The sequence below is a fragment of the Frieseomelitta varia genome, unplaced genomic scaffold, assembly GCF_011392965.1.
Source record: "Frieseomelitta varia isolate USP_RPSP 00005682 unplaced genomic scaffold, Fvar_1.2 scaffold_135, whole genome shotgun sequence".
In the NCBI taxonomy this organism is placed as follows: Eukaryota; Metazoa; Arthropoda; class Insecta; order Hymenoptera; family Apidae; genus Frieseomelitta; species Frieseomelitta varia.
Genome location: NW_025109028.1, coordinates 37843 through 61837, shown reverse-complemented (window position 1 = coordinate 61837; position 23995 = coordinate 37843). Strand labels below are relative to the sequence as shown.

Genomic DNA, 23995 nt, shown 5'->3' with positions numbered 1-23995 from the left:
TTGAAAGTTTAATCGGGAACTCTAAAATAAAACAAATGATGTCAAATCGCGCAACTTTTCGAAACAAATCGCAGTTTATTGTACATCGCTCGATATTAACTATGAACACATTCTCGTGTAACTTCTAAGGATATCTCTACATATTTTCGAGCGTACGTCTTGCTCGACTCGATCGACAAGAATACGTGAATTTTCTTTGGAGTCCTCTCACAGAGTCCGAGAACAAGGTATTGGTAACGACTTTTCTTTAACACCCTGTATATTGAACGAGAGACTTGTTGCACACGTGAATTAAGATGGCGTCGAACTGGACTTTGAGCTTTAGAGAGGCCGTGCTAATCATCGCTTTGCTCGCGCGAAATCAAAGCTTGCTCTCGGTATCGTCGTAGACAACCGCCGGGTTCGAGGCAGCCCATTTTTCCTTGAAAGCCAGTTCTTCTTTCCTGGGCCTGCTCTTTAAGCTTTGGATGCCAGCGTAGTGTTCCTCGATTTCCTTTAAGGATCTGCCCTCTGTTTCTGGGAGGATGAAGTAGAGGAGAACGCCGCCGGCGAAGTTGATCGAGGAGTAAAATAGAAAGGTTCCTGGCATTGACATCCCGTCGACCATGTAGAGGTACACTTTATTCGCGATGGAATTGAAGACGTAGCCTATGGAACCAGCAATTCCTGTCGCGCTGCTTCGTACCTAGGTCAGAGTTGACATTGACAGACAATTGGCTTGGGGAAATTATTTAATAATTGGCTTTGGTCAGGATAAAGTTTAGACTAGATTTGAGTTAGGAAAATGGAGATATCCTTCTGAAAAAGCTCTCGGATTAGGAACTGACTTTCATGATGATGGAGCTAGGTTCGAATCAGACAACCAACTCATTTTCATAAAGAGAATCTTGGGTTAGTTTCGATTTTTATTAAGAAAAACGTGATTTTTGTCAAGTATCCTGAATTGAGGCTTGAGTCATGAAAGTCACAGATTTGGATTAAAAGAAACTTCAATCCCTGTGTTTGAACTTGAAGTCAAGTGTTGGTTCAAACTAGTTCATGTGTCAGTGTTTGATCTGACAAACTTACGTTTGCGGGAAAGACTTCGCCAGCCAGGACCCAAGGGAGGAGCCTGATTCCATTATGAGATAAGAAAGCTGCACCGATCAGCAACGTCGTTGGAATCCACGAGATATTCTCTGTGTCGATCGCCCCGGCGTCGTTCAGATACCCGTAGATAGTCACTAAACAAAAGCATATGCCAGTACCACCGACAGAGATGAACGTGAGCAATCGTTTGCCAGTGAAGTGAATGGCAAACACGCAGACTAATGTTCCGATTAATTCCGCCAGGCCAAGGAACACGGCAGCTGTGTATTTGTCCATGGGTGCTTCTAGGCTGTCAAAAATCATCACAGCGTAAGTCTGAAGAGTACTGGTGCCACCAAAGGTACCAATGAAGAAAGCACTGGTGACTAGGAGGAAAGGCGTGTAGAAGGTTTTCTTGCCAAAAGACTTCCAAATCTTTTTCTTGGTCTCTGCCGGCTTCTGTACTTCTTGGCAAATGGTTTGAAACTCTGCTTTCACGTGGATCGGACTGACCCAGCCGCGGAGCCAGCAGAGAGCACTCTCTGCCTCCTTTTGGCGACCCTTCGCTGAAAAATTTAGATAATATCAATGATTTAGATATCTCACGATTATTAAAACAAAAGAATTGCGTTGGAGTGGTAAAAGAAGAGAACTTACCAATGAGCCAATAGGGGCTCTCAGGTACCATGCAGAGAGCAGCGAAGCAGATGAGTGGATAGATCAGATTGATCATGGTGACGGTTCTCCAATTGCCCAATTTGCCACCTAACATCTGCGTGAAGATACCGAGGATAATGGACATGGTGGAAGTGGCAGACAGCATGCCACGCAAATGTGGCTGTGTTACTTCTGCTACATAGGTCATCACAGGTGCCTCTAAAAGACCACCGGTTAGACCTGTCATAGCCAATGCTATGAACAACATCCCAGGTGTTGTGGCGTAGTAAAATGTGATCCAAGCTGCTATGAACGGGATGGTAGTCAGCATCATGGTCCTTTTTCTTCCTAGGAACTGTGATACTGGCCCACTGGTGAAGCAGCCAATTGGAACCAGGAATAAGTTCAAGCTACCTGGAACATGTTTCATGAATTTTAGACTTTTGTTAGTATAGAAAAGTTTTACACTAGCTAATTTTTCTCATCCTTTGTATTCACTACAAGTAGATGCTTATGTTCCTTGTTGCAAGGAACTGGTAAACAACACACGAGATGCTTACTGATCCACGTTAGTTCCTCCATAGTGACCGGGATCTCGGAATCCTTCTTCTGTAATTCTGGAATGAGAATAGTGGAGAAGCCCAAAGTGGAACCAAACGTGATCATGAGTAGGTTCTTGGCGCTGACAGCACAGAACTGTGGAAACGCCTGGCGTAGCTTCGACGTTGGAAAACTTTCAGGAGTGCCGTTCAACTCAGCAGGTGACATTTTCTCCTCGTTCCTAAAACACAGGCCAAACATCATGAAACCTGTGGAAATGTGCTTTGAATGAAAATGAGTTTTGGTATGCTGACATTAGTTTCAGACGAATCAGGACACGATATAATAAAGATTTGTTTCGTTTACTAAATATTTACATACACCTGTGAAATTTTCATTGTTTCAAATGGAAATGAGCCTTTGGATATTTTTCTAGTATCAGATTAACTTTTTAAAATATTTCTCACGTTTCTCAATAACCATGAGTGAAACTCGTTTAGATTTCTGTAGATTTAATGCAATCTAATAAATTAATAATTAATAACAAATCGTGATTATTCTACAATAATAATTGTAATTTTATTACACAAATGCCAATAATATAAATTGGTGAAAAACAAAAATTCCAAGTTCGATTTTTCACGAAGAATGGAAATAAATAAATAAATTTTCACAAGTCATCCGATTTCTGTGCGTACATCTAACGACGTAAACAGATCCATCAATGATCGGACTCGAACATAAGCGTGGCCCCAGGGCGCAGTTTGATTGAACGTGATCTTTTTTCTTCTTCTTTTTTTTTCTTTTTTTTTTTTTCTTTTTGTCCAACGAAACTAGGTTAACGTGACCAATGACCGCGCAATGGTTATTCAATCGGCCAATTAAAGTTTCAGTCGGCCGAGTCCCATACATTGAACGGGTAATTTAAAACCCTTGCTAGGTCCGATGAATTCTCCGATGCACCATTATGTGCGTTAGGAGATTATTTCGATTACTCCTTCTGATTGATCCTCGCCGTACGTTCACGAGGAGCGACCTTGCATTGTAGGTCGCCGAAGTCATCGAGACATCTGCTACTAAGGGATTAAAATCTATGTACAATGGGTGTAGTACAATGATTTTGGAATTTTTGGCAAACATTTTATTACTAGTTTCTCAAAGCATTTATAAAATATGCACACACACACAAACATATATATATATATATATATATATATATATATATATATATATATATATATATTTGTGTATTGTATTTATTGTGTTTTTATATTATTGTATATTACTATATTTTATTTATATTTTATTGTATGTTTTATACTATATTTTATTGTATATTTTATACTATATTTTATTTATATTTTATTTGTATATTTTATACTATACTATATTTTATTTATATTTTATTTGTATATTTTATACTATACTATATTTTATTTATATTTTATTTGTATATTTTATACTATACTATATTTTATTTATATTTTATTTGTATATTTTATACTATACTATATTTTATTTATATTTTATTTGTATATTTTATACTATACTATATTTTATTTATATTTTATTTGTATATTTTATACTATATTTTATTTATATTTTATTTGTATATTTTATACTATATTTTATTTATATTTTATTTGTATATTTATATTTATATATTGTATATTTTATTTATATTTTATTTGTATATTTGTAGTATATTTTTTATTTATATTTTATTTGTATATTTATATATTATTATTATATTATTATTATTAAACTATATATTATTATTATTGTATATTTTATACTATATTTTATTATCATTACACTTTGTATTTATAAAATACAGAATATTTAATTTAATTCAATTTGTTCAAAGGCGTGGGAAAATATGCCAATTTTCATGAACGAAATTGCACATTCAGGTTTTTGCATATTACGTGTATTATGCAGGGTCTTTGCAGTTTCAAACGCACGAGCATCGTGATGTTCGTCACTCACCTCCACGTGATCTCATGATTGGGTTTTTCGTCATTGACACAGTTCTCCGTGGCGTGAAAGGAACCGGAGGCTCTGAACTATCGCGATTACACAAACGGTGCTGTCCGTTCTCCTGGTTTTTTTTACGAAATTCTAAACGACCGGTTAGATCAGCTCACCAGGAAAAATTACAACAATTTTCTCTCTCTTGCTAATTTCGTATCAATCAAGTCTTTTAATAATTAATTTTATCGACCGAGGGATAAAATTTGACCAGATAGAAGTCTAAATTGATTTTAATTTGAAATCAATAGTAGTATAATCGTTGGTATAGATTACTTTTAACAAACAATTTCCGAGGATCTAAACTGTCTTGTTCCGATTAATTAATCTGTTATCTTTCATTCTGATTGTGGATGTGGGAAATTTGAACGAGAAGACAGAAATTTAGAAAAAAAAAGAGGAAAAAACGAAACACAGAAATCGGGTTAATCGATGATGAGTTCTAACTGTCCTTTTCTGTGTGTTTTCCCTTTCACGTGCAGCCACCTGAATGGCTGCTCAACCGAACTCCTCGGGGCAATCCCAATTCAGGGAAAAGCTCGTTGTAATGCAACCTGTGATCTCACTTTCGTGTTTCCTCTAACCTTCGGTCGCTTTATAGACTTGATTCGATCGACTATACATGTTACACACGTTTCCTTTCAATCAATTCTTATAATATTAATTTATTAAAGAAGCTGCAAATAAAGCAACGCTCTTTAAGAGAGTTGATCACGTACTTTGAAAGGCGTTGCAACTCGATATCTTTTACTTCCATTCTGATCTTTCGACGAATTTCCTATTATAGTTACTGTTCTCCTCCAAAAACGTTAGAAAAGCAGACATTCGATAACGAAAATAAATCTAATAAATTTCAGGTAAAACAACGAGCAACAAGTTATCTCTCGTCAACAGACAGCTAATCACGAATTTATATTTTGAGAAGAGCTGTACACCGATACTTTCACTTTGTCATACGGTTGTTGACATTCCTATAGCACTCCGAAGAGTGCACGCGGTCTTTATCACGGATTAAATACGCATGAGCCATCGATGCGCAGCTCGGCTTAAGTAATTATGCTGTCAAGTAAAGTTAGAAACGATCGACACGTGCGTCAACTGTAACTGTCGTGCGTCTCGTATTTGTAAATCTCGCCATTGTATTTGTAAACTCCCATATCAGCCGTACTATCGTAACAGTTTAGCTTTTATTGAAGATGTAAAGGGAAGATAAAGTTTTGATATATTGCCGGTATATTACGGTAGACACTGTTGGATGTAACAGCGCAATAAATCATGTATCAAAGACAGTCGTTGATCGCATTTACGACTCGAGTGGAATCATAGCGGCGCAATAGGAAATTTTTCGAATTCGAGAAAGCTTTTGCGCCGAGTTACCGATCAAATCGCGGCTTTATTCTTCGGTTAGATTATGATGGCTCAACACGCGACACTAGCGCCACTAGCGTCTTAACTACCAGTTCACGAGTTTGGGAATTCATTGCTCCTCTCTCGCCAAGTTTTCTGCAATTCGTTCCCTTTTAAATTAAATTTCATTGCAGTTAGTTTTGCTAGAGATTTATTTATGAATTATTGAAATTTTGTCGATTTGTGTCGTGCAGGTCTTGAGGTTGAAATACAGGACCGGATTGATAATATTTTGTCATTCTAATTCTGTGGTAGTGTTTAGTTTTAAAATTAATGCGGCCAGAAATATTATAGATAAAATTAAAATCACTGAAATATTTTGCAACAACAAAGTTTCGAAAGTTCTAATAGCGTGTAATTGCGACTCTAAGGAAATTGTGGAACTTCTAATCTCACTAGGAGGAGGTTCCTTTTGTGATAGAAAAATAGTATATATTGTATATATTTTAAAAATATTTCTACTGCCATTTTCTAAAGGAACCTTTAACTGTTATCGCGAAATTTTCGACACACGACATAAACCCGATTTAAATAACTAATTCAAATCTATTCTAATCTATCATAATTATCAATGCAAAATGAAATAATCTGGTTCTCATGTTTAGACTCGTGTTCAAATATGTTTTATCATTTGTAGACATCATTTCTAAAACACTATATTCATCTTGATTGCATTTGGTGCTGTAAACCGTCTACTCCCACGCTATCCGCTGCTTAAAACAAGTCACCATCAAGAGTCGTCAGTTAGATTTAAAATAGACAAGGTTTGGAGAAAAATAGATTGTAATTATCTATTTACAGCGATCATAATTGTTATTTTTAAGTGACGCCATGCTGACACGGCCTTCATGGCGACTGGTTTCTATAATGCGTCATAAACGAGGACAAAAAAAAAAATCCCCGAAGCATCGAGTTTCGTGAAAAATTCACGGTCCTCGATTTTTTCCTTCTTTTTCTCTTTTAAATTCAAAATTTTAACTAAATTTTAAGCTCCAGTTCAAGATTTCGTGAAATTTTCTGACAAATTATTTAAATTAAATTTCACAATTGCTGAGCCACTCGGATAAAACATTTTCTTTCTAATTCTTCAGCCACGAAACTATGAAGAATTCAGTTTAACAATTTTAAGAAACTAGAGTTTCAAAAATTGAAACAAATCGAAATAATTCGAAATTTGGATTAAACTTTCGTATCTGAAAATATTCAGGAATTAAACAACTCGAAATGATCAGATTGCATAGTTTCTTTTTCTATCTTTCATTCATTTTCTTGCTTCAACATTCATTGGTCATTGTCACTTATCTGATAATTGTCCCTAAATCGTTGTTTATGAACGCTTTATTCACTGATAAGCGCGAGAAAGATCCGATAAGCTCGTTAATTCTAGTTTGCATGGAAACTTCGCAAAATTTCATTAATCCTGTTTCTCATTTTTCACACAATGGTACACGACTTTTTATTATCATTTTTGTCTGTCATTTTTTCGCTGTTTCGACGGTGATAATTATTTTTTAGCGATGTGGATTAAATTGTACAGGTAACATCGCGATTCATTCTTATCCCCGTCATTGCGAGAATGCTAACGAAGAAGCGTTCGCGCAATTATTCGACCAAGGTCGGACCTGTAAAAATTCCATTCGCTCTGTTTCCGGCTTTTCTCTTTCGCATTTAATTCAAAGGAGTTGAATTAAAAAAATTACAGATAAAGAATAAATTACAGATAAAGAATCTATTATTATTATGTTATTGAGTGTGTATAGTAATAAATTTATTGTTTGACATATAGTAGTGGTGCGTGGCGAATTTTTTTTTTTTTTCATCTTTGTAGTGCATGAATTATTATTTTCATTAAAGAAAAAAGTATGCCAAAAACCCAATTTGCAGATTGTTTCTGATGGAACTTACATGTACGATAATAAATAAAATATTTTATTTAAAATATTTTAATTATGATACTAAATCAAATAAAACAGTTATATACTTTTTTGTACAATTTATAGTTTACATATAGCAATTATAATTCTATGAATATTATAGAAATTTTGTAGACAAGTTCACGTGAAAGTGGACGAATATCTAGTGAGAATAATTCAAATTTTCAATGCATTTATATTGTAAGAAATATATTTTCAATCCTTGACTTCCAAGAGTGTCACCACTTCCATATTTAGTTAGTTCTTTTCTTTTTTAATTCACTTTTACATGTAAAATCATCTACAGCTATAAATACTGTCATGGTATTATAAAAATCTCGATGAAACATACATATTTTGAGTGAAAACATTTCATGTATGTGAAAATAAATCGTAAGAAAATATTCGAATGTTCAGTGTGTTAAAATAAGAGTGTGGAATTCATGGAGCTATGATTTAAGAAATCCAGAAATTTGTAACAATTTTATTCGATAATTAGTTATTAATTACGGAATAATTATATTGCATTACATCATTGATCGTTGAATAATTCTTTCAATTTTGAAATTAAGCAAAGATGTTACATTCTTTGTGTAATCCTCCGTGTAAAGAATAATGTTCTTTTTTCTTAGATAAAAATTAAACGAACGGTTAAAGTCATGAAAAAAAAATTATTGTCGTTTGTACGGCTGATAAGTTATGGCAATAAGTGCCGAGATAACATTTTGTTTCTCTCTCTTATACTATCGCTCATGAATCACTAGACAGCCTAATATAAAAATTAATCTTGAATAGATTATCATAATCTTGCACGATAATTGTTTATATAAACAATAGTTATATAGTTACCGCTTCTCTTTTTTTTATTACAGAATTTCGTTTAAATTCAGATTTTTATTCTACTTTCTCTGTAGCCACAGAAATTTTAATTTTGCTATCTGATATTGATTTGAATCGATTGTTAAAATTCTTAAAATTCATATTCAATTTTTTATTGAATTTCGAGATTTTTATATTCTTAATTTCTTCATATTCTTTTTTCTTTTTTTATTTGCAGATGACAACGACAGATGCTTTGTTTGATTTTGCTGAAAATGGAGCCAATAAATGAAGATAAGTGATAAAACGTGCCTAACATAAAAATTAATTGCCCGCTAAAAAATTTACGCGATAGAGAATGATAAACGAGGTAGAATATCGTTCCTTGTCACGGGAACGGTATCTTCGTCTTTTGTTTAAAAAATAACAATTACGTTCGCGGCTATTACCGAATCGTAGAAAAAAAAATCGAGCCGAAGGTACAAAATCACTTATAAATTTATATCTGAAGCAATGTCCAGATATTTGAAAGTTTCCAAGATTCTGAAATTTTTCGTCATCCAAAGGGTTCGACTCTTCAGAAAAAAATATGAAAAGAAATATCGAACGTTTAATTCTTTCTGTACGAAAATGAAAATTTTTATTCCCCAGAGTGAACGTAACTAAATACATTCGAACTATTTTCGCGTGACCTTCGTATTCTAATAATTCTACAATGAATTTGTCCGATAGTTTTATCAGTCAAATTATACAGAGACTGCCGATAATTCATATCAACGATAAAACTAGAGAACATTTGTTTTTTTAAGTGGCTTGTAAGAAACATAGAAGGTGGAATAATCGAATGTTTCAAATTTTATAGAATTAGAATTTTACAGAATTAAAAAGTAAAGTTATTTTTAAAAAAAGAAGGAGGGGAGAGTAATTAACTGTTCATTAACAGATAAGAAAAGAAGAAAGATTCACAAACCTGGTCGTGCCGTTGTTTTCTGATTGTGTCATCTTGGATCGATAATGCTTGATCGCACTGTGTCGTCGAATTTTGTTCAAAATTGTCTCACAAACGCATTCTTCGTTCTGCACGTTTTACATCGGCTTGTGTGCTTCTTCCATTTACAAGTCTGCTTATTCAGAGAACTCGAGTTTTCCTTGGTTTCATTAAAAAAAGAAATAGAGACGAACAATCGAACTTCCTCCTTTTGTTCTGCTTTTTTCAGGAAAAACGAAATCGATGATGAGCTCTGACTGATGAGGGTTGTAAAATCATACGTCGTTTATCTCCTTCTCGTTCGAGTTTCTCACAGTCGCGAGAGGTTTGAGGAACCTTATTTTCATTTAGGAGACGAATATAATAGAATTTTCTTTGAATTCGCTCGATTTTTTATGGCTTTTATGCTTTTACAATCAAACATCGATAATTTTATTTAAAAAAAAAAAAGAAGGAACAGGTTGAAAAATTTCTCTTCCAAGTGCAATTTTAATAAATCGTCGAAGGTTTCTTCCTTGAAAAACGAACTCCTGATAGGGATAGTCCAAAATTTGAATACCTCGCGAAGATCGGAGAATCGTAATTTCCTTGGGAAATTCAGACACGAATGTTGAGAGATTTCTCCTCAATTCTCCTCTCGAAACTTTTCTCAGCCAAACCAACGAAAGCGAACCAGTAGTGAGCGCGTTCGATGCACGTCCTCGATATACTTTCTCTTCTCTCCTTCAGCTTCCAGCAAGCCCAACACTCCGCAACTCTGTATCCGTGAATCTCGTGCATGTATCATTCAAAATCTTCCAGGAATCCAAGCCAAACTGGCTCATCGGTCACTCGCTGATCCCTCGTCCGTGATTAGCATTCTGATCTTGAGGAGTTGCGGCTCGAGGAGAAAACCAGCCACTCTAGCTGGTTCAAGTAACTGGACTGCCTTGTGAAACGTCGATTGTGTCGAATAGTGATTTGTTACTGACGATGGAACACGAGACCTGGTCACCTTCGTCTTTCTTTCATTTTAAACGCGGAGTTTGAGCTAGGTCCAGATCTCCGACGGACAGGCTGAATTCCCAAGACAGAATGGGCAAAGAAATGTAAGTCAAATTTTGAATGAAATTCTCACAATAGGAAATTTCTTTTTTTTCGAATCAAACAAATTGCATTCGAGGGGAGTTCTCGTTGGATAACTGCCCAGAAGTGAAATTCTCAATTTTCCAAACGAACGTACAACGACGTATAATTTCGTATATCGTCCAATAAATCTAATCAGTTAATGTCAATGTAGATTTATTTGATTTGTACGATATTAATTGGTTGCTGCGAGGCTAACAGCTCCGACTTACACTTCTTTGCCAGCCCACCGGAGAGTCGGCGTTCGCGCGATGACTTCCGCTTGGAAGCCGAGAACAGAGACGGCTAACTGAGGCTAGTCCTTCGTTAGACCGTTGTCAGACACACTAAACTGCCAACGAAAGCGGGCAACTTAAGTGCTACCTTCTGATTCCTCCTCCACCGGGCGTACGTTCGCTTTCATGAACGAGTACATGCGAACGGGGGTCCCCCTCTGTTACGCAAATACATACTATAGGCTGTCACGCCTCCAGCTTTGCGGATAGTCGTTCCTCGGGCACAACTGGCGATAGTAGTCGTTGTTAATCCTCTTTGCAAATTGATCAGGGAATTGAAATTGAAAGAATTGGTTCGGTGATGAGAGATAGTACGTGTAGTTATTGGATTTAGTGTTTGTCAGGTGGGATGGAGAACTTGGAGACTGTTTGAGAGAGTATTGGTAGCTGATGGTTACCTGGAACAGAAGGATCAATATGGAACGTGTGAGGTATTTTCTCGTTTTTGGTTCTTGGTCGAAGGGAAAGCATTCTTGGATTCTGGAATTTATTGATTTACTGGAGTGTAGCTGGTTGAGAAATGCTCTGCCTCTTCAATATGTTGATACATGTGGTGACGTGTGTCTTAATCTGTCTTGGAAAAATGTAAAAACTGGAAATAAGTTTTGTTTAATTAGAAAGTTCCACTCATAATTTGTTTAGGACTTCCACGATAACTTTATCAGAAAAAAGAACTTCTCTCAGAAAAGTCTTTCATCAAATTCATTAAACTGTTTTTGAAGTGTTAAACTTGATACAAAAATCAGATATTTGAAAATGATAATTTATTTCCGACTGATCTTTCATTCTGATAATCAATTCATACTATCATTGGTTATTAATAACATTACTTGAACAACTCAACATATATGAGTAACGATAACTTGAATATACATCATAAATGGCTGTTAATCAATTGAAAAAATATCTCTTATCTTATAAATGTCACTTGGATAACTTTAAACTAACTTGATGGTGCCACTGAAAATACCCAGCGTTCCAACAAGCTAATTATTTTAACACCTGTTGTTTGTTGCCATTAACGCTATGGAAAATTTCTTGCCTTATTTTTTGAGCTAGCTAATCTCACCAGCTGACTATATAATGAAAAATTTGAGAATTCAAATACTGATAACAATATTTTTAAATAAATTACATTAGTTACATTAGATGCCACTTGTTCTCTCCAAGTGTCCAATTTTAAATCTATTAATTTAATTAAAGAATAATAAACTAAAGAACTAAAACAACTAAAGAATACTAAACAATTAGTTATCGCAATTCAATTAAAAGAACAAAAATAAAATAAAAAATTGTCTTACATGTTACAGAGAACAGCATATTTTGGCTAATTTATAAATTGATGATCTCTTACTAAAAATTTTAATTTTAATCTTCATCTTGATATAATATCCATTTCTATGTCAATAATTATATATCAACAAACAATGTGCGTTATAAAACAATTATAATTGAAGTGTTGATCATATTTCAAGATTATTTATTGTCAACATTTCAAGAAATCTCAATTATCCAGCGAGATAATGCACCTTTATCTTTATACACAAAATTCAAGTCATAAAAAAAAGAAGTATATCTTGTGAAACGTCATTTAGATAATGTCGAGTCGGCTAATCGAAGTTATACCATCTATACGAATGAGCTGCTTATGTACTTGTCTAACATGATCAATGACTCTCGTGTATACTATTTATCAATTGTAACATGCAATTAGCTTCGAAATGCATGACATAGCCAATCTGTGCAAGTTTTCGAGTTATTATTTAATTTCATAGTAAAGATAAATTTTCTTGTCTTAGAGAAAACTATAATTTTAAAACTGTGGTACTTAATTCTCTCTTTTTTTTGGCATTTTTCATAATTATTCAATTAGTTAATAATTATTCAAATAAAATTTTTAAATATGAAAATAAATATTTTCATATTTAATAATTATTCAATTAGTTAATAATTATTCAAATAAAACATCTAAGAAATAACTAATAGGATTTAAAAAATCTTATAATGATAAAGTAAATTTAATGAAGATTGAATTTCTAATCTTTTAATTTAAGATTAAATTATTAATGAAAATAAAATTTATTTACTTCGATTCTTATATATATTGTTTCTAGTCTAAACAATAATTAAACGAAATGTAATAGTTGTGTTTCATCTGTATCGCAGATATAATTTGCTCGACAGTGGATGATCTGCCATTAATTCCTCAATGAATATTTATGGACCTTAATACCAATAAAATCGTTTTGTTTTGGTCATACACTTGTACGCCCTAATATCAAAAATATTAACATACGATAATGATCTGACTGCGAATTTTTATGTCAGTTGTAAGAAATTTTGTAGTCCAAAATTAGAGGAGATGCATATAATATGAAAAAAACATATAAAATACCCAGTGCACAGTGTTTTCTAAAATATTTAGTAAGAGAATTCTCTGATAATTATCACTATTTTTTTTTTAATTACATTTTTAAAGGTATGAATTTAAGAATCTACAATCTAATGACTGTAATTGATATATGATAATATCCGTGATATATTATTGAACATCAGCGTCACGATCTTATTCATTATAAACGAAAGATTATACGAATCTGGTGTTACGCACGTCATACTCGTCATCATAGAATTATATTACATCTGCAATACAGTTCATTCATCTCCCAACTTATCGTGTTATAGTTTAAGAGATATTCTTATTCTTATTGATTTATATTCTACCCAGTCGACAATAGTATAATCCTTATTCTTAATTGAGAAAAGTTCCATTTATAAAATGGGTCATGGTATAAATTTTCTAGGATATCATATACAATAACAAAACATATCTTAAATAGATGCAGTCGAGAAGACCTCCAACGAAATTCAAATTAAATCGAATTAGATTAAAATTAAATTGATAAAAATTGAAGAAAAATCTTAAATTAAATTTGGAAACAAAAGTCTCTGAATTGGAAATAATATAGTGTTGATACGTAATATAATATAATATAATATAATATAATATAACATAATATAATATAACGATTTCAGTGATACAAAGTGATCATTTTTTTAGCTTCTTTTGAAAAGTGTCATTTTCAAGAATGACTGTATTTTCCTTACAAAAATATTTTTTCTTCAGAAAAACATCGAGGAGATAGAAAGGATTAAGGAATTGATCAACCATACGTTAGCTTCATCCTGGGGAGAGTATAGAGGTAGATCGTGATCTAATAAATGTGAGAATTTATTAAGAATGATATATCTGGTGTACGACACATTTGCATTTGTTAAATTAATTAAATAATAAATATCAAAATCACGCGAGCTTCTAAATGAAACGTTAGCCAGCCAACTTGCGTCATTAAAAGCACTTTACATATCTTTTTCTTCTTCTTTTTTTTTTTTTGTCATTTTATCTTCGCATTTTTTTCTTCGATTTCTTAACAACTTCTATGAATACGAACGTGTCATGATCTCTATGATATGATTTATAACTTTGGTTAAGAAAAATATATATATCTCTGTCGTTTAATTGCTCGATAACCGAACACTAGTTACCTTGAACAGATTACTGGAAATTAAATGAAACTTATCGGTACGAATCGTCATACAATTCAGTCTAAAGACATATATATTACCATTTTTCATCTCGTAACAAACACGCCAAAATTTCGAAATCAAACGAAGAATCTCCTAATTGATTAACTGGAAATACCTGAACAAGAATTTCGAAGTCATTTTAAAAATATAATTCCTCTTATAAACTGTAGAGGATTTTATTATGGAAATAGAAGTCCCACTATAGTTGACTAGACCTACTGGATTTTTATGCGAAATTTAAAGTTAATATTTTAATTAGAATTAATTAGAAGCTATAAGGAATAATTTAGAATTAATTTTAAAATAATACAAATATACAAAATATCAAAATTATGTTACTTGTTATAACAAGCACTCGATACAACAAATCTAAAATCTAAAAATCCACAATCTGTGGTATATCACGTTATTTACATTGAAATAGTTTGTCTTAATAGATTGAGGTGAAATTCAGAAATTTTTTTTCAAAGGTATGTCCAGTTAATAGTCAGAAACTCTTCGTGCAACAATAAACATTCTTTTCAACAATAATTTATTACATTAGCTTCACACGTAGACATGATTCAAACGTCTTTGTACGGTACTTCTTCTTAGAAGAATAAAACATTGGCAACACTCTATGTGTCATTGTACGAATGTATCCTACTGAAATGTGTCCCAAAATATAACGTATCCTTCTCGTCGAACCTTAATGAATAGCGAAACGCAGAGTTGATTTACACTAATCTTCACTCAGTTAAATCTTCTACGATAATATATACATCCATATTATGTAAAATAGGACCCATTTCTGTTTGTTAGGAAGTAACGACTCTGCTTACAAAAATAGACCGGTAAAACTAAACAGGATTTTTAATGTACAAGATGTTAAACATTCAACTGTTCCAGCCAAAGAGTTCCGGTTTCAAGAATTAAATTCAACAATGACGAGGAACTCTTGGCAGGCGAAATTAAATTACAGTCGGACCTCTGTAATTCGAAAACTGTAATATAAACTTACATAATTTCGAGTTACTTGCGTTATTTTCTATAAGTCGAATTCATTGCCTTACTATATCTTAATAATAGTTTTTTGAATTTGTCTTTCTCCCTCTCTCACAAGAAAAGTTCAATAAGGTATAATATCCACAATTTTCTTCCAATGAGAATTAAATTATGGAGGTTCGACTGTACTTTTCTGTTAACGCTCGAAATAAATCAACATTTAGTATATAAATCTAGATAACTGGTTTTTGCAATCTCTCACTGATGTTACATTAAGAGGACACGTGCCAGAAGACTGAGATCTGTTTCATTAATTTCCACAGTCCTTTGTTAAAATACGTTTCTATTTAGTTACACTAAATAAGAAGTGAATAAAGGCACTCTTAGACCATGATGCATGTAACAAAGTTGCATAGAGAAAAAAATGAAATCTCACTGTATGTTAAACATTTAATATGCAGTACACTGATATTCTTGAAAGTCTCTCTTTATTCAACTGATGAATGTACTGCTTATTAACTAATATCATTATTGCCAGATTGCAAATATTTATGTAAATTCATATTTTTATGCATGTAGTCAATAATTCATGGAAATGCTATAGCGGCATATTCTATGCATTATTGCACATTCGAGTTTCCCATAAAAATCTGCAGTCTAGCAGTAATTGCTTATGTATAACACAGAAGTGAAATCCCAGCAAGTATCTGTGTTTAACAACTCCGATTCAACAAATGCAACTTCTGCATACATATCTGTTCTGAAGTATCTTTAAATAGAAAGGGAAATAACAAACGACGTTTATGAATATGATTCTAAATCGCATTATGAATTAAAATGGATGCCTCGAAATACAACACAGCCACTTTTTTTTTCTTTTTTCCTTAGGCAATGAATGGAGATATCAAAAGTTATTCGATTCTCTATCTAGTTATCTAAAAATATTATTTCTCTATCGTTTATCATTGCTTGTTAGCTACTTTATTCAAACCTACGCAGAGAGAATCGAAAATTTCTCATAGCAGTTTATCGAAAAGAGATAACTATACTTATATACGTTTCTCTTCAACTGTCACGATAGAGTACAAATGTTAAGGCGCCATGACATAGTCGGATGTAAAAAATTCATATTAAAAGTATGCGTTTAGTTTTCAAAATGTAAAATCTATACTGTGTAAAAATCTATGTCTGCATAGGACTTCATTCAAATATTAAAATTAAATAAGAAACGAAATAAAGCTATATACAATGGTGCATATACAGATTTTAATCTAATTTATCAGAAACCAACGGGAACCTGACCACCCGTAATTGACGGCCAAAGTCGCATACTACGCTATCTTTTAATGCTAACATTTGCTTTACGAAAATACAACTATCCGTGTGACCCAGTCTCACTTCGCGTACAGGCTCTCCCGTCCTTACGTCCCAAACTACTAATGATCCCTGAAATCGTACAAGTCGCAAACATCTCTTATTATTTTTAATGAACCTTATTTACGTGACATTTACGTGGCAAGTGTTGCTATGAATATTGTTTAACTATTACAGAAAATAAGAATAAAAATCTTGTTAGAAATGTGTACATACCTGACTGCTGGTTATGAGTAAATGATGCGTTAACATGACTAATTGTAGACTATATGCTGATCTGTGCGCTGGAAGAGCGTGTAGTAAATGTCCCTGAAATCGTTCCCATACACATAACCTTTCATCAGTGCCGATACTTATCACGTACGACACAGAGCATGTGATAGCGGCTACAGTGCCATCGTGAGCATGTATACTATACATACACGTTCCTATAAACAAAAAATAAAAGTTTAAGTTTTCTGTAAAAAGTATATATATATATTTATTATTTAGTATATAAAATAAGTACCAGTTAAGAGATCCCACACGCACAAGAGCCCATCTTGAGATCCACTGCCAGATGTCATAGGGCTCATTCTGTCAATGAACAGACAGGATATAGGGCCACAATGACCATGGAGGGTATATAATGGCAATTGGTCTTCCAGTCTGAAATCGAATTTAAAACTAAGTAAGTCTAATTAGAGAAAGTTTCATAGAAATCATGAAATAAAGATATGTACCTATATACTTTAAGAGTGTGGTCTTGACTGCCAGTTAAAACGCGACCACCCTCGCTGTCAAGCACAGTTATTGCTTGCTGGTGTGCTTTATGAGAACTAATTTTTATACAGCGAAGGTCTTCTTCAGTTTGCATGATGTTATTTATATCCATAGGTGAGCCAGCACTTCCTGTCCTAACATGAGCTAGAAAAAAAAAAGATAGTGTAAAGAATATGTTCAAACAATAATACATATGAGATATTTGCGAATAAATTTACTTCTTCTATAAGAGGTAAATCCCCAATCAATTTGTTGACCTTCGCTATAACTTTCTAATTGTAAAAAGTCAATAGAACCATTTAATTTAGCTGCTACCATTCTACTGCCGATGAATTTTACAGCGGATATTCCAAGCCGCGATCCATCATCAAATAAACACTGAAATATTTAATAAATTCTTTTAATTTTTATTATTCTCTAAAGTACTAATATCGGTATATATTTATTTCTTTTTTTTTTTTGTAATATTCACCTTAAATTTACCCGTAGTGCCTTCCCAAAATTCTAAACTTCCGTTTGCACATCCCACGACTATAAGATTCTCCTGATAATCCATACACCAAATAGGAGATACCACATGTGAAAATTGCACAATTTTGTCTGGATTCACGGTAAGATTGTCCACTATGCTGGACGAATTTAATTTTGCACTCGGAACACACAATTGTTCTAAATTCTCTGAATTTTGTAATTTATCTATAGACCTATTATGTTCCTCCAAAAGTTGTTTATATTGACTGCCAAAGTCGAATCCTTGCTCGCAATTTTGCTGTAGTTGGAGTTGTTTCATGCATGAAAACTTAGTATTTATCGTTGATTTTAAGTCCGGGAGATCGTAAGCATTGTCCAAGGTACGATAATTTTTCTTCCTTTCTGAGTTGACTTCATTAATCTGATAATCGTATTCCAACGTTTTTCCCATTGAATATTTTTTACTGTTATTATTCTGTCCCCTGTGCATATTATATGATCCAGAAGAGGATTTTCTGCAATGGATAGCTGACGCAGTCGAGTATAATCCGAATGAATTAGTATTCTCCATTTCCCCTCTCGAGGGTGGAGAACCACTTTCATAATCTGACATTAACTCATCCATATCAGGCGTTGTATGATTCAAGTTTTTATGAGGGCTACTGAAAAACTGTTTTCTATCTACATGAACTAGCTGCTCACCCGACGTTGCATCCCACACTTTAATGTGTCCAGCTAAACAGGTGCTGGCTATAGTATTGCCATCTGTAGCAATGCACTCTATTTCTTGAGTATGGCCTTCAAGAACCAAGGGTAATGCTTGTAAAACCAATTGCGTTGCTGAATCATGTGCTTTCTCTGCCTGATACCAGCTTGCCCGCCATTCGGCATAATTTCTCGAACAAACACATCTATAGAGCACAACCATTGTATAAGCAACAACAATGACACTAATGAGACACAAGACTGCCGCTAAAAATATTTCCATTGGACTCGAGGGAATGAAAGGAGCATCTGCGTTAAATCCTCGACTTTCTGATCTGGTTGGTACTTCCATATCTGTAGTAAATTTACAATTAAATGATTGAACGGTTAATTTTTGTCGATATTTTCTTTTTCGCATTATATTTACTTACCTGAGAAATCTAACGGGTCAAAGGCAACAGTCGCGAAACTTTTCCATTGAAAATGTTGCACATCATTTGGATTACTAATTTGTTTTGCTAACTGTGGATTTACAGCATGAGATAGTTTCATAGTAGGTAATATAACTATACGCCCACCGGCGGCAGAGATGTTGTACATTGAAAGAATCGAAGACCAATGATAAAGTGATAAACGATTCCAAGGTGGGAACTCTACTGGTCTTAATTTATTTAATTCATCAGTAATATTGTTTGTTAGATCATCCTAATGTGTAACAAAATGTGATAAATTAAAATTTATATTCTGAAAATTCCACATGATTAGCATTTAAGATAAAATAGCAAACAAGTGATTTTTAAATTACCTGTTTATTCAAATGATTCGGAGCAATGGTCGCTGAAGCAATTGATATTGGTTTCATAGTGTTTAATTCGATATAATTACTTGAGGACTGAGATCTGTCTACTGTGTATCCATCCATGTCTGATTCTGGCTTTAATCTTTCACTCAGGTGTATAACATGTTCAACAATACCGGAATTGTAAACGATCATGCTAATCCAGACAACCATCCATACCATAAAGGCACGTTGAAATATTCGAGTTCTTGCCCAGAAATGCACCAGGCGTAAACGTTTCGGAATTTTACCAAATGTATGAGTGTTTTGTGTATTAGAAGCTATGACATTCGTCGGACCGTTAGACAAGCCATTTAATCTCGGATGAGATTTTGATCGGAAGATATTCGGTTTCCTATTCGTTATTGTTGTCGTAAATTGCTGTTTACGCGTAGTTGGTATGTTTGTTAAGTGAAACTTCGACGTTTCGTTAGACAGCTCGGTTCGTTTAATATCGATGGCAAGTATTGTTGAAAAAAGCATCATTTGAAGGAAGAAGTCATTGACTAATCCCACAATAGCAAATATGCAAAACTCTTGTATAGCTGGCACAAAAGTAAACAATCCAATTGTCAAGATCGTTACTTCTGTGAGGAGATTTTTGGTGATGGACCAACCCTCTTTGGACAGAGCTTGAGCAACACGTATTTTCGCATCCAAATGCGGTGGAGTACTCACTACACTTTTAGTTAATACTAACACATTCTCCAGTCCTACGATAATCACCAAATATGGGAACACTTCTTTTCTACTTAAACTTAAGGTTAAGCCAAAAAAAAAGCAAACACCCACAGTCATGGACAGTGAACTTATCACTGTTATTGTTGCACTAAAAGCTATTCCAATTTTCGATTTCACCAATTCTATTTTTCGCACAGAGAAATAGACATAGAAGAACAAAGCCAAGAATGTCATCATCAACGGGAAAAAGTCACTGTAGTTAAATTCACCAGGATAAAGAATATGTAATGTTTCATCCATAGGAATGTAAGTAGCATTATTTTCTATCTGATGAAGGTGATAATAGCTTTTTAATCTATGTTGTAATCCCTTTAAAAATCTGAAAATGAAATCAACCAATTAATTGTAAATAAATTAACAATTAAATAACACAAAACATGAATAATGATCTTATATTTGTCAATTGATCACTTACTCAGGATCATAGTCCTTTAAATAAATAGTTACTGCATATTGTAAAATCCTTTGTCTAAGTCGAATTGGATATCTTTTAATTCCAGTTTCTTTTAAATTCATCCCGAACATTATTTCAGCTAAACTAATTTTCCCCTTTTGTAGATTCTGTAAAATACAATTATACAATTCAAGTCATTTTTTGAATATTTTATTATTTCTAGATTACATTTAATTCATTGTTTTCGTACCTGATATGAATATATGGTGCTTATAAGATTCGTATCTTGTGCATATAGTTCAATACTTCGTTGCCACAGATTGGCAGGTGATAGAACCAAACAATTGTACTCGGGCAAAACTTCTGACTTTTTGCCACTTCTCTTTTTAACTGCTTCAATGTGTAGACAAACTTGATCAAGTGTTTTTAATCTAGATGAGACAATAAATAATGTTATGATTTTAGAATTCAAATAAAGATAAACGACTTACGTTTCTGGATGCTGATAATTCTGTATGATTTCTAAAAGGTTAAAAACTTCATATAATGGACCCCTGAAAGCATCCATTAATGTCAGTTCCTCTGTCCATGGTATAACTCCAACCCTTAGCACCACTTGTTGCACATAAAACACAGAGTTCTCTGTATTATTCTCAGGTACAATAGTATGGTTGATTATTGTCCTTGGTGCATTGCCAGGCATTGGTAAATTGACTAAGGGATAGCTATAAAAGAAGAATCATCCGTTGATTTCTTTTAATTGTTAATAATTATGAATTAAAGTGTATTACTAACCAACATAGCAATACGATCGAGATTGCCAATGAAATAATTGCAATAGGATGAGACGAGCAGAACAGGCCATGGGCATAATACAGCCCTGCCACTCTATCTGGTAAACTACGAAACATTTCACCTCAAGGCTGTCTCGCTAACATGTCATTTTACATCATGCAAATATACATATTAGCATATGACCTGCGAACATTTGAAAAATATGGATATAACAAATAAAAAGAGCAAAGCAGATTTATCGGAGTGGAAAATACAACGTTCAATACGTATACAATAAACAATAATGTGCAATAATATGAATGTGTCTCATATATCGCGTGTGCAAATATTTGCAGGAAAAAAATATCCAAAGAAGGAAACGACGTATTTTCATCAATGATATTATACAATGGACGCATTATTCCATTTGAATTATTAGAAGAACACGAGAGGGTCAATGACGCACGGAATGCAAGGTTACGGTGAGCAAATGCGTTTTCGTTTGCGTAAATTTGTGACGCAATAAACGAAACTATCGGGTACAATACACGTCGACGTTACACATTGCTTACTTATGCGTGCCGCACTAATTATATCGTTTCTCTTAGTCTCTTTGTCTCCATTTACATCGTTGGATAAATGGTTAACAAGCAAACACGAAATACTTCTCCTCCATGCAACAAGGCCACTATTAAATGTACATTGTCACTTTTTTTTCGCACGGTGCCAGAGGAAATTCTTCGAATCGCACTTCACGCAAATTACTGGAAAAGCACATCAATGCCAGCACGATCAGAAATATTCCTCGTGACACTGTTTTCGAACAGAACTGAAACGGCAATTCCGCGGAAAGCGTAGCGTTTCGTAGGAAAACGTAGTCCGAGCGACTTTGAGGTTAAGTTCATTCTAGTGGTTGCACATTCACGCGTAGATAATACTCGCGATTGATCTTGCAGTGCGGCATAAAATGCGCACAGATCAATTACATGTGGCCCGAGACGCGTGTCATTGTTCGAATAAAGCAGAACGGAGGCAAGTACGAGCGACGCTGTCTGAGAAAACGGTTTCGAAGCGAGACGAGTAGTAACGAACACGACCGGCGTAGATTTCTGCGAGTGCACTGGCCGGTTTCAATTTAACTCGCAACGACACTCTACCGAGTGGTAATTTATTTTTAAACGAATCAGCCGAGCCTCCGACTCGCAGCCAATCGTAGATGAATTAATACTGCACGGCTCAGCTGAGTCCCTCGCGCCTTTCACCACGCACGTGGCGGAGAATTTGATAAATTCGCGGAACAAGACAGACCGACCGAGCCAGTTCTCTCGGGAACCTACTTGCCCGCTGTTCTCCATTCATTTTAACCTTTCTTTTTTTTTTTTAAAGGACGTATGATAAAGCAAGATATCATTATGAATACAAAATAAAAAGTGAACGCTACAGTTGGCAGAATAATTTCTTAATTGACGGTATTATTGAATATTGATCAGTTGACTTTTTATTTCAATTCTATGTCACGTAATCATAACTAATTAGAGATGATTAATAATTTATTAAAGTATATTAATTAAAGTTTCTTACTTATGTAAGATAAATTAAAGAAATACTATAGTGTGATAATATAAGGGAACAGTACGATGTACATGCACATTTGAATTTAAATTTTATTTTATAGAAGAAAAGCAGAGGGCGCTAGTGTCTTCCGCGTTTTCAACCCCGCCGCGTCGAGTCCGTTTGAATCCGCGTTATTTTGTGAAAATTGTGAGGAAAAACGACTTCTATCGCCGTAAATCTATCTCAACGAGTGATTTAAAGGTATATTGATCCGTAAAATCGTATAGTTTAGTAAAAAGTATCGACAATTTCTTTTCTTTCAATGATTGTCATTTTGTGTCAGGGGACCGTTATACCTACTTTGTATGTTGAATTTACTTTTAACATTTCTACGTATATTTCTATATCTTTTTGTAAATTCCTTTGCCATAGGTTTGTCATGCAGTCATCGGAGTGATTATAACACAAATAGGTCTCAATGGAGTGAGCCAGGAAAAAATTAAGAAGAATAAAGTAATCGTTAATTAACCATTGGCGTAAGACTACATTATCGGTGAGTCGAATTAAATTTTGTGCACGTATAAGTAAAAATGCGCGTGCAGTGTTGAAGATAATACGTATAATATTGCAATATTTGTTATGCTCAAATTTATCTTTTTAAATATATGTTTAATGTTTATAATATATACGATTATTTTGAATAAGAATTATTATTGCGCCAATGACATTTTTTCCCGCCAAATATCAGTTAATCCTTGATTAACATTCATTTTCTTATCATCTTTTTTGTGTAGTTTTGTGTAGTTTTTTGTTTTTACTTGTTATTTAAAATTAAAACGGCATTGATCTTTGATACAAATTAATATTTCCTACGTAAAAAATAGAGAAATAATGATTTATAAAGAACATTGAAACATATTAATAAATACATTTATCAATACTTTTTACGTATTTATGCAATTTCTATTTTTTTTTTTTTTTTTTTTT

General features: G+C 33.6%; 2 protein-coding genes across 2 annotated transcripts in view; both read right to left on the bottom strand.

Moving 5' to 3' along the window:
* Window positions 1-61: 61 nt before the first annotated feature.
* LOC122531313 (facilitated trehalose transporter Tret1-like) lies at window positions 62-10850 on the bottom strand. The gene is made up of 6 exons (XM_043659125.1): window positions 10761-10850; window positions 9406-10479; window positions 2286-2506; window positions 1726-2139; window positions 1069-1634; window positions 62-685 (listed from the first exon to the last, which is right to left on the bottom strand). The coding sequence occupies exons 2-6, from the start codon at window positions 9435-9437 to the stop codon at window positions 362-364; spliced, it is 1557 nt and encodes a 518-aa protein (XP_043515060.1). The 5' UTR covers window positions 9438-10479; window positions 10761-10850; the 3' UTR covers window positions 62-361.
* A 3187-nt stretch (window positions 10851-14037) lies between these two features.
* The window catches only part of LOC122531305 (sterol regulatory element-binding protein cleavage-activating protein), a 17707-nt gene continuing 7749 nt past the window's right edge, over window positions 14038-23995 (bottom strand). Inside the window, exons 2-13 of the mRNA XM_043659112.1 lie at window positions 21476-21658; window positions 21172-21405; window positions 20931-21111; window positions 20702-20847; window positions 19513-20605; window positions 19139-19412; window positions 18004-19061; window positions 17750-17909; window positions 17492-17675; window positions 17278-17417; window positions 16986-17197; window positions 14038-16841 (exon numbers count right to left, since the gene is read on the bottom strand). Of these exons, the coding sequence (XP_043515047.1) occupies window positions 16662-16841; window positions 16986-17197; window positions 17278-17417; window positions 17492-17675; window positions 17750-17909; window positions 18004-19061; window positions 19139-19412; window positions 19513-20605; window positions 20702-20847; window positions 20931-21111; window positions 21172-21405; window positions 21476-21591 (3978 nt within the window). The 5' untranslated portion in view covers window positions 21592-21658 and the 3' untranslated portion in view covers window positions 14038-16661. The remainder of the gene's footprint in view (window positions 16842-16985; window positions 17198-17277; window positions 17418-17491; window positions 17676-17749; window positions 17910-18003; window positions 19062-19138; window positions 19413-19512; window positions 20606-20701; window positions 20848-20930; window positions 21112-21171; window positions 21406-21475; window positions 21659-23995) is intronic.